At 44.7% G+C, this 10761-nt stretch overlaps 2 protein-coding genes across 2 annotated transcripts; both read right to left on the bottom strand.

Annotated features, from left to right (window-relative positions):
• Positions 1-1787: 1787 nt before the first annotated feature.
• Positions 1788-3106, bottom strand: PCYB_011460 (reticulocyte-binding protein; the record flags this gene model as incomplete). The annotated part of the gene is made up of 2 exons (XM_004220652.1): positions 1788-1858; positions 2113-3106. 2 exons carry the CDS (start codon positions 3104-3106, stop codon positions 1788-1790), a joined length of 1065 nt encoding a protein of 354 aa, XP_004220700.1.
• Positions 3107-4340: 1234 nt separating this feature from the next.
• Positions 4341-8420, bottom strand: PCYB_011450 (hypothetical protein; the record flags this gene model as incomplete). The annotated part of the gene is made up of 1 exon (XM_004220651.1): positions 4341-8420. The coding sequence occupies one exon, from the start codon at positions 8418-8420 to the stop codon at positions 4341-4343; it is 4080 nt and encodes a 1359-aa protein (XP_004220699.1).
• Positions 8421-10761: the final 2341 nt, after the last annotated feature.

The raw sequence follows: 10761 nt of genomic DNA, 5'->3' as shown, positions 1-10761 counted from the left end.
TAAATAAAAAGCAAAGAATAAAAAATAAAATGATTAATTAAAAGGGCGCCATCGGGAGGTATGCGCGGACGGGTGACGCCTATCAACTACGCGCACGCATGCCATGCACGTACCTACGGACCGTACCACATGCGCATTCGGGGGGGTGGAGAGAACATTAACGCAGAAATGGACTGCACGGAGTTTTATGCGGACTGATGCGTACAATGGAGCAAGTGAAAATGTCGAAGCCCATCAACAGGGAAAGCAGAGACGTGTACTAAGCTGCATGTTCCTGTGTAGGTTATATTTTATGCCGCCTCATGGAGTGTTTGTGTAGGACCATTTGGGGAAAAATGAGAAAAGGTCAATTTTGCTGCGCTTTCTCACGCTTTGTTGCGCTTCGCTGTGCATTGCTGCGTATCATCCTGTTCCATTTTATTATTTTTTTTTTTTTTTTTTTTCCTTTTGCAATGTTGGATGGAGCTTCTCTGTGGAAAGGGCGCCAAGCAAGGAACAGCACATTTTTCCCGCTCCAAGCCGTAGCGGCAGTAGCGGCATAGCAGTAGTGGTGCCGCAACGGACGCAGCGAGGTCGCGCCGGACGCCACTTTTTGGTGCACCAAGGGGAGAAGCACGCAAAACGCAAAAAAAATGTACGCTGTACACCCCGCGCGCACCTGCTCATGTGCATGTAGGCGAAGAAGCTCACTCAAGTGGCGACTGCATTCGGAAAGGCAATAGGCAATTAATCTGCCCACTCTTGTGCCACCGTGACCCTCCTATATGCACCAACTCATAAGCAGGCGGGACGCTCCACCCAAATGTACACACAACGTTAAGTGCGCTGTAAAAGAAACAAACAAATGGGCATGATGTAATGTGATGATGTGGTGAGACTTCACCTCCACCTCATAAGCATTTTCAATTATTCGCATTCAATTCACGTGTTACCTGCCAGGGGAGTGCGGCGAATTAACTTCTCGGCGCAGCTCCACACCGACATGCGAGATTGCAAAAGTGGTTTAAAAAAAAAAAAGTCCCAAATATGCACAAAGGAATGTAGCCACATGTGAAAACGTAACAATTGGTGGCTCCTTTTTAATCGTTAAATTGTGCAGTGAGAAGAAGTAGGTGAGGGAATTATCAACACAGCTGAGGAGAGAAAATATCACCAAGAAAAAAAAAAGCAGTTTATGTCCATGTCCCGCCGTGGTAGCAGAGGCCATTACGTAAAAAAATGAGCTACTTGATGAAGGGGGGAGGGCTATAATTTGGGTAGTGTTCCTCGATAAGGGGGGGAGAGGGAGAGAATCCCCATAGTGACAAAGGTAACCACAGTAAAAAAGCCTACATGTTCGTATCGACCCATTTGCTGCAAAGAGTTACTCCTCACGCCTTTTTTGTTATGTGCCGTTTGGTAGGTCCCAGTCGGAGGTATCCCCGCTTGGACAGGCCGCTTCCCCCCCAAAAGGAGTTACTACGTGAGACGTAGTGTGCCTGTCCTCTCCTCAAATTTAACAAAATGGAAAAAAAAAAAAAAAAAAAAAAAGAAAGCGTTTTACATGTGCCAAGTGCACACGTGAATGCTTACAAAAAAAAAAAGAAGCGTTTTACATGTGCCAAGTGCACACGTGAATGCTTACAAAAAAAAAAATTGCTATAATACCTCCCTTGTAAACAACCACACATGTAAAACATTACAATTTAGAGCAAAATAAAACTTCGCGGCAAATATAAGCGTAACTGTAAAAAAAACATTGTTACACAGAGTGCACACATTTTACTTTAATTTTCGTCGCAATTTCTTCACTTCGCCAGGCTGAGCAGCAGCACCATTGCATCCGAAGGTGCGTGTCCAGACCACCACCTTTGGCTCACTTCAACACGTTGGGAAAAGGGAAACAAAATTTAACACCAAAGAGGGGGTAAGGGCGAACAGATAAATGGCTCAACAGAAGGAGCACCGCACTATACGTTGTGAACCAGACAAATAGGAGGGTGCACAGAATGGGGGTGCAAACAAACGTATAGCCCCTGGTGTTAAGTGTCCAATTAGGGTGATGCTTGCCCTCCGGTTTGCGATGCAGCTCGCGCTTCAGTTCACTCGTCTGTACTGCCTCTCAGCCCGTACCCCCCGTCTTGCGCCTCTTCAATTCTTCAAAGTAAGCCCCTGCGAGCTCCTTCGGCACGTGCACATTTTCGTAGTAGTTCTTTCCTCCCTTTGGAAGTCCCCCCAGCTTACTGGCAGCAACGGAGGCATACACAGGCATCGTGATCCCATCAGCCCCTTCATTCATAATTTTATTTTTGAGGGTGCTATCGAACGCGGCAATATTCTGTATTAAGTTACGATACTTATCGCTCTGTTTCTTGCACTCCACAAGAAGGTAATTGTAAATCCAAACGTCCGGATTTTGATAATTATCCACTGCTTTGATTAATCCGTTAGGGAAAATAATTTCATCCAGCCTGTTCTTCCTATTATTAATAAAGTTGTTCAGACTCATCAGGCTCTTTTCGTACTTGTACATTTCCTTGGTAAGCTTCCTGCAGATTCGGGCGTTTTTATTTTCTTTGCTGTGGTCGCGGCTGTACTCGTGGCTGTCTTCTCGGCTGTCCTCTCGGCTGTAATCCAAGCTGTATTTTCCACTGTTATCGCCGCTGTACCCGCGACTATACTCGCGGCTGTACTCGCGGCTGTAATCAAGGCTGTTATCATTACTGTGTGTGCGGCTATCCTCTCGGCTGTGGTCACGGCTGCCCTCGTTGCTATTCTCCCGACTGTGCGTGGCACTGTTGCTGTCAGTGACGTGATTGTTCTTGTCCTCACAAATGCAGGCTATTCTGGTCAGCTTCGAAATAATGGAAGTAATTCTCTCTTCGAGGCGGTCTCTCCTGTGCTTCTTTCGTCCTTTGCAACTATCCCCGTCTCGTTCGTGCAGCGGTTCACTGTCCTCTCCTTCGTCTCCTCTCCCATCTGACCCATCTTCTGCATGACCACTCCTCCTTTTCAAGTCAGTCGATTTGACAGACTTCCCCTTCTCGCCTGCCACTGCTTGATCCTTATTCTCCACCTCATTTCCGAGATGAATTTTTAACTTTATTCTCCCCTTGCTTTCGCTCATTATGGAGTTCAATTTGGATGCCTTCTATGGGCTGTCAAACGGAGGAGAGGGGGGGACATGGGGGTGCTCAGGACACGAGCATCTCCAAATTTTGTGCATCCAATGGAGGACGTACGCTCACCCAAGTTCCTTTTCAAACTTTCGTGTGGGATGGGTTCTCTCTTTCTCGCTCCTCCTCACAGCGCACCCTCCATTCGGACGACCCCCCTGGGAATAGAGAGCGGTTGCGAAATGGTATACCTCCCTAATTGGGATGGTCAAACTGGCTGCACAGCGGTGACGAGCGTATCTTTTTTCTTCCCCTCCTTCTTCTACTTCTTATTCTTATTCTCCTCCTTTTTTTCACAGTGCATAAATGGCTGCGCAACTTGGCACAAAATGACTCACCAAAGCAAACCTCCTCGCGTGGGGGGCAATTGACCGACCATACACTCACCGATGCGCGTTTTTAAAAAAATTAATCTAAAGGTTGGCATTAATTGGGATGGCATTTATTTATCAGGTGTACCTTTGGTGAGCGCCCTCCCTTGGTGGAGCTCCCCCATTTCGATGATCGCGAAAAAATTCGGCAATGAATATGTATCCCCACTTTGCAGCAAAACGTTTTTTAACGCCAATCGGGTGGGCATCCCCATGTGCCGTTATGTCGTCACGCATTCCGACCCGCTGACTTAAATTGCCGTGGTTGAGGAGGAAGTCAACCTGTTAACTCATCAAAAAAGGGCATAAAATAAAGGTGCCCCTTTTATTTATTTTTGTGATAAAAAGGGAGGATAGAAAAAAAAGAAAACGTTCGTGGGGAAAAGAACATCCAAGCAGGGAATAAGTTTGCCCTCTCCTCATGGAGACGCAGCCCACGTTTGGAAAACCTTTAGCTTGGCCCTCCTTTCAAATGTGCCGCCAAACGTTCGTATACGTGGTAAGTTCACCACATTACTTCTTCTATGCATCAGTTGTGTTGAAGTGAGTGTGACAAAAAAGGTGTGCATTAGGGGGGAGGAAATTTTAAAAAGCATGCGGGCGGGCTGCGCGTAGGGTGTGCTTAATGTCTGTCCAAAGGGGCACAGCCAAATGCAAAAAATGACCGGATGGAGGACAACCCCATGCGCACACAAAAAAAATCGCAAAAAAAGGGCAAAAAAAAAGGCAAAAAAAAAGGGCAAAAAAAAAGGCAAAAAAAAGGGCAAAAAAAAAGGGCAACTGAAAGAGAGTAGCAAAAAAGAAACAATAAAAACTAATGCTCACATAGCGTCTTGTAGAGGGAGATTATCTGGCACATCTGCTTCTCCCAGTAACTCATTTTACTTAGCGACTTCATGGATAAGTCAATCAAACTAATGCGGTAAAATATTTTCTTACTCCCCCGAGGCACAAAGGCATTCTCCACCACTTTTTGAAATTCCCTGTTATCCTCTCTGCTGCATCTTTTTTTTTCCCTTCGGAGATGGGTACGTCTGAGTGGATATGCATAATATGTGAACCTCTTCGTAGGGATATATTTTTTGTTCTTCCTTTTGGCATACAGTACGGTAGGGGTGCCACTCTGCTGATCTCCATCCGCTTCATTTCCCCCCTGAATGGCGTTACCATCCTGGTGGTTCACACCGTTGGCGTACGTCACGCTAGATACTCCGCGTGCTCGTCGGCTTCTACCCCTTCGCTTCACAATTAGTGGTTTGAATCGATTGGCTTCCAACCGTTGCAGCACTTCCGCATCGTCATACCTATTGTCTTCCTTCGCGTAAATATTAAAAATGGTGCTATTATCACACAGAGTCCTACTTATTAAAAAGCGGCAAACGAAAAAAATCATATTTTTGTAAATCCTCAAGGCCTTCTTCGGAATGTCCCTCTTCCGATTCACTACAATTCTGTTGCTGTCCAATTTAGACTTAAATGACTCACTAGTTAGATAATTAAAATGATCCATGGTAATCAAAGTACTGCTGCTTAACATGCGTCCAATTAATTTCCTTCTGTTCACCTTCCTTCTCAAGCTAGGCTTATACATAGGTGTGTATTTTTTACCATACTGATTTACATTACGGTATAGTCCATAGTATAATTTGCGTGTACGATTTTTCATTTCGCTTTGGAGATAAGTCAGCTTTGATTTGGAGAACTTGTTTACTGTTCTTATGGCATCGATGAGGAGTTCGTTTCCCAGGAGGAAGTGTGTGTTTTGTAGATACGTAAAGGCGGCATGTTTGGGTGTTTTCCTCCGTTTATTCACCTGTGTGTTTGTTACCTGACTCTCCCCCTCACCGCTGCTTAACACATACTGGGAGATGCGTCTGACTCGCTTGAAGTCAATAAAACGGGACAAGTGCCTATTCCTTGCAATATAGCTGTTTTTCCTCTCCGGGGAGATGAAATTCTCTATGCTTGAATGGTAGTAAGAAAAGCTGGAAAAAATATCTTCACTTTTTTTTAAAAAAAATAACTTCTCAAATATTTTGATCAAAAGGAGCATGCAGTGCACAATTTGAATTTGCCCAGCACTGAAGCAGTGGAAGTAAAGGAGTTTATAAAATAAAAATTTTTCCTTCTCTATGATATTTGTTAACATAACTAGCCTTTCCTTTTTTCCCTTCATCTGGTTGATACCTCTCTCTGTGTGCAATTCATTTTTACGAAAAAGGATGTAATTTATCAGCTTGGTATTTACACCTTGCTGTTCTCTAAAATGGGAAATATTCCCTATTTCAAAGTTACCCTCATATTTTGAAGTGTAATTCAAGAGTGCCTTTTTCACTCTCCCCTGCAGATAAGCAATCGTTTTGCTGACCCGCTCTTCATACCCTTTTTCTCTACACATATCTTTCATATGCTTGAGTAATCCTGCGAGGAGGTACTGGCATTGCTGGAAGTACAGCTTTACTGTGAGGTTAAACTGATTCGTAATAAAGCAGTTATAGTAATAATTTGTTTTTACCTTCCGATCGTAGAGGTACACAAAGTCGTTCTTCACTCTATGAATGAAATTTTCTTCAACCTTACTACGCATTTCGCTCCACGTTTTTTTTTGTACACCCAATTTTTGCATGAACATGGTAAGGTATTCCTCCTGTAACTTCTTCAACATACTGTTGTACGTGTCACTCATTTCGCTGTATCGTTCCCTGAGCTGGCTGAATCTCATGTTCAATAATTTTTTCCATTTCGTCCTGTCAGTTTGTGCTCCCTTGAGGAAGAGGAGTAACTCCCTTTTCCACTCGCTGAAGGGGCATTTTTTATCACTTGGAAGAATAAAGGAGATGGTACGGTTCCCTCGTTGGTTCCTATGGTGGCGGGTACTATTAGAGGAGCCTTCTCCTCCCTCGTGCTCCTCACGCCCTGCCAAATTGATGTTCCAAAGAGGATTGTCCTTTCTTTTAATCGGTAGCAAAGGATTGTCATGGAGGCACCTTGGGGCTATTATGGCGCATCGCTCGCAAATCATATGCGCTGCGTTCTTCAGCAGGGCGATCAAATTGAGGTAGTAAATATCCTTGTAAGTGTCGAAGATGGCAACCAATTTTTTGAGGCACATGCAATAGTCCCCCTTCTTAAGACTCAACAGGACCCTTCGCAGATCCTGACACGTGCACGGAATGACGTACTTGAAGAAGAAGTTGTTGCTGAAAATGTAGTTTCGGTAGGCGTAGTTGGTGTAGGGGTGACCCGAATATGAGCGGCTTCTTTTGTGGGGCCATTTCAAGAATGGCTCCCTCTCATGGGCGCACTTCGCCAGCAAACCGCAGATTCCCCCTTCCAGGATGGCGTCTTGGCTAACCCTATGGCAGTAGTCCAAAATGTTGTACCTACAGGCGTACTTCCACGACATTTTCATTTGTATTTGGTTCAGCTGGTTTATGTAATCGTTCATCGTGGCCTCCCCCTCAGGAGAACACCCTTCCGTGTTCGCCGCCTCTCCCGTGTGTGCCGCTCCTCCCATGTGCGCCGCTCCTCCCGTGTCTCCACAAGGCAGCACACTTTTACCGCTCCGCTGACTGTTCAGGTGGGCCAAGTAGAGCTTCCCCTGGGAGTCCTTCCCCCCACTGAACGGACCAAGCGGGTCGTTGTAAAACAAATGTCTTAAGTGATCCACCGAGTGCAGCGCCATGTCCATCCTCCTCCTACCATTCACGTACAGCTTGACATTATTGCTATGAGATAGAAAAACGAAATTTAAATTCCTAAATATCTCCCAATAATTCAGCTGGAAAAAATTGCTAGGCACGTAGAGGGACAAAAATTTAGACTGCTTCTTCCTCTGCTTTATTAACTGTTGTATGTTGTATCTGTCCAACATGTCACTGTAATCCTCCATTCCGCACTTCAACTTTAGTTCGACGCTTATATACAGGTCTGAGAAATTGATGTCAGGCCTTAGTTCACTCGCGCCTCCCATTGCGGAATCTTCTGGAAGACCCAACAGTGCCTCCCCCGTGTTTACATGACCACCGCGTGGAAGCAAAAAGGAAGGAATGGCAAATAAATTCTCTTCTACATACCCAATACGATTTTTTCTTAGACTTGTTACGATAAATAAAATTATGCGAGTCGAAAATTGCCTTAAATATGACCTTACCAGTGGAAGTAATTTTTTTTTTTTCAATCGTTCAAAATGCTTTAGCCGTTTGATATATATCTCAAAACACTTCAACACCTGTGGGAAAATAACTTTGTAATTAATTTGCTTCAAATAGGAAACGATGTGCTTTTTCACATGTTGCAATTTCTTCTCATCCGTTGTATCGTTAATAAATGCTTTCATATCTCTCCAAATGTCCTGTACAATATGATCCGAATTTTCTTTCAAGTAGGCTAAAAATTTGTTGTAATGTTTGAGTAAATACGTTCTGATTTTTTCTATTCCATCAAAGAGGAAGTAATTAGTTCTGTTGATAACTCTACTAGCCAAGGTGTTGCCACGTGAGTACCATTCCAGTGAGTCCCTCACAAAGTCGCTAAATTGAGAATCAAACACAACAAAATTGTTATGAACAAGCAAGTTGTTTTCAAAAATCTTCACTCCCCTGTAGCATATTTTATTTAGCCAATAATATTGCAAAGTGATGTTAATATTTTTTACTTCACTTTCCTTCACAACTTTTATCACTGAGTTTTTTAAAAATATGTAGCTGTAGAAATGGATGTATCTCAAGATATGGAAATACGCGTCTGGCGAGAGGGTCCCTCTAGAGGGTGTCCTTCCCGACTTCACAACACCCCTGCTGTTATTAAAAGGAGTTCTGCTTTTCACCCCACTTGTCTGTTTCAGTACTATCATTTTGTTTCCCTCCCCGATGATTTCCAGCGTGCCCTCCATTGTGTCTCGTCGCTCAGTTTGCTCTATCGGTAAGCGGAAGGTGGAACGCGGAACGCGGAAATTTGACGGCCGTAAGCGGAAAGTGGACGGCCGCACGCGGAAAGTGAAAGGCTTTACGCGGCGCTTTTATCACCTCTAGCGGGGGGTAACGGCAGCAAAGGAGGCGCTTCTACTACTTCTGCTTCACGACGTGTGTGTGCGTACATATATGTAATCACACACGGGGAGGACAAAACTAACGTAACCCACCAGTTACACAGAGAAGGAGTGGTCAGATCAGTCCCCTTTGGCCTCTCTTTACGGATGCTCTTCCTCGATTATGTGCTTCGTCCGGTTAGCTAAACAAGCGCATCCCATACCTCCTCTTCCCCACGTTTCGTTATTTTACTCGTTTGGTGTTTCTTCCACTTGAAACGTCCCCTTCCTGTTCTTCTCACAGGGGGGATGCGTATCGAATGATGTCTTCGTGGTTAGGGCTGGACGGGGAGAGTAGGCACTCGACTGGGAAAATCAATTCCTCGTTTATTCACGAACCCCGCGCAATGCTGGACGGAGATATGTGCTAGCACTGCATGTACGTGACAGCAGTACACCCACGTGTGGGCAATCCGCGCATCCGTCGCTATGAACTAGCTGCGCACACTGCAGCGAAGGGGACACTACGGAGGCAGCCTCTTACGCTGGCGCATTGGGTGCGTCCCTGTTTGTTCTCCTCTGTGAAGAAGCCCCCCCGTGGAAACACTTATCTGTGCAGTTATGTGTGCAGTTATGAGGACGATTGTGGGGACGATTGTGGGGAGGATTATGGGGACGTCCACGCGCACAGGTGCCCCTGCGCATGGCTAGAAAACGCGCAGGTTCGCGCACACAACATTAAAGAATGCAATGCATTACTCATACGAAACAAAATGTAAGAATTTAAAATAAAAAGTTTCTTCGCTGAGAAGGTGAACTTCATACGCGAGTCATTAAAAGGGACAATCACATGTGGCAGGAGAAGATCTCACATCCCCGTTTTTAATAAAAAGGTGGCTTTCCTCGCGCAGCGCTTTTAAATTGCGTACACAGGTTGGCCCTTGGAAGGGAGGCGCAAAAAAGGAGTAACAAACGGGGGTAGAAAAACGGAGTAACAAATGGGAGTAGCTAAACGGAGAAACAAATGGGAGTAGCAAAACGGAGTAACAAATGGGAGTAGCAAAACGGAGTAACAAACGGGGGTAGCAAAACGGAGCAGTGACTTAAAAAAAATTCAAAAAAATGAAGTGTGACCGCTTTAGGGTAGCCATTTTGCAGCCATATATCACCAACTCAGGATGTACTTAAACTCATTGGTAAGAAAAAAAAAAAAAAAAAAAAAAAAAAAAAAAATGCTTGGATAAGAACTTATGAATTGCTAATACGCATCAATGAATTTTATTCTTTAAAGAAAGTTCTTAATTCTAAAATGTACAAATTGAGATGCATTTTTTTTTTTTATGTCCTTTTTGCCATGCTGCCTTTTCACCAAACTGAAAAAAAAAAAAAAAAAAATTAGCACAACGTTAAATATAAGGAGAAGCAAAACGCTAAACGTAAAGCGAAGCACAACGTTAAATATAAGGCAAAGCACAACGCTAAATATAAGGCGAAGAACAACGCTAAATATAAGGCGAAGAACACCGCTAAACATATGGCGAAACGTAATACCGACCTGAACGACGGTTTGCGTCTCCCAAAGTTGCAACAGGTTTCTTTTTGCCTGCGTGATCAAAACAGGTGCTCTATATTTTTAAGTGCTGTGGAAGGGGGGCACAAGGAGGGGTTCGTTCTCGGTAGCCTAGCCCCTCACAAGGAGCACTCACTTTCATGCTCAGCCGTTTTGTTAGCTGCGCAAATATGCACATAAAACGTATCTACCTTAGGTGTACAATTCCGTTGGAATAAGTTTTTTTTTCTTTTTTTTTGGGTTCTTTTTTGCGTCTCCGCGCGGGTCGCACTTCTGCGGCGCGGGGACACAACTTACGCGGTTCACACAGAACATGCACTCACATAGGCATTATGCGTGCACGTGTTGCGTGATCACTTCCCGCTGCTTCGACAGACGCAAAGCTTTGTTGCGTATGCATCCGCCAAGTCAAATACAACGGCACGGCGAACGGAGGAGAAAAAAACGACGGGGGAGAAGTTACGCCTGCTGTACCCCTAACGGGGAGAGCGGTATTCCACAGGGGTGCAAATGAACGCATTGGAGGGCTCTTTCTGCGGGCACAGCCGTACAGCCACCACTACACGGACGTGTTAGCCAAGTCAGGGTGCACTACCAACTTTTGCGACTCACTCAGATTTGTGGCACAAGTGAGCC

Source organism: Plasmodium cynomolgi, chromosome 1 (assembly GCF_000321355.1).
Source record: "Plasmodium cynomolgi strain B DNA, chromosome 1, whole genome shotgun sequence".
NCBI lineage: Eukaryota > Apicomplexa > Aconoidasida > Haemosporida > Plasmodiidae > Plasmodium > Plasmodium cynomolgi.
Note: the sequence above shows the minus strand (reverse complement) of the source record. Positions and strands in the feature narration are given on the sequence as shown.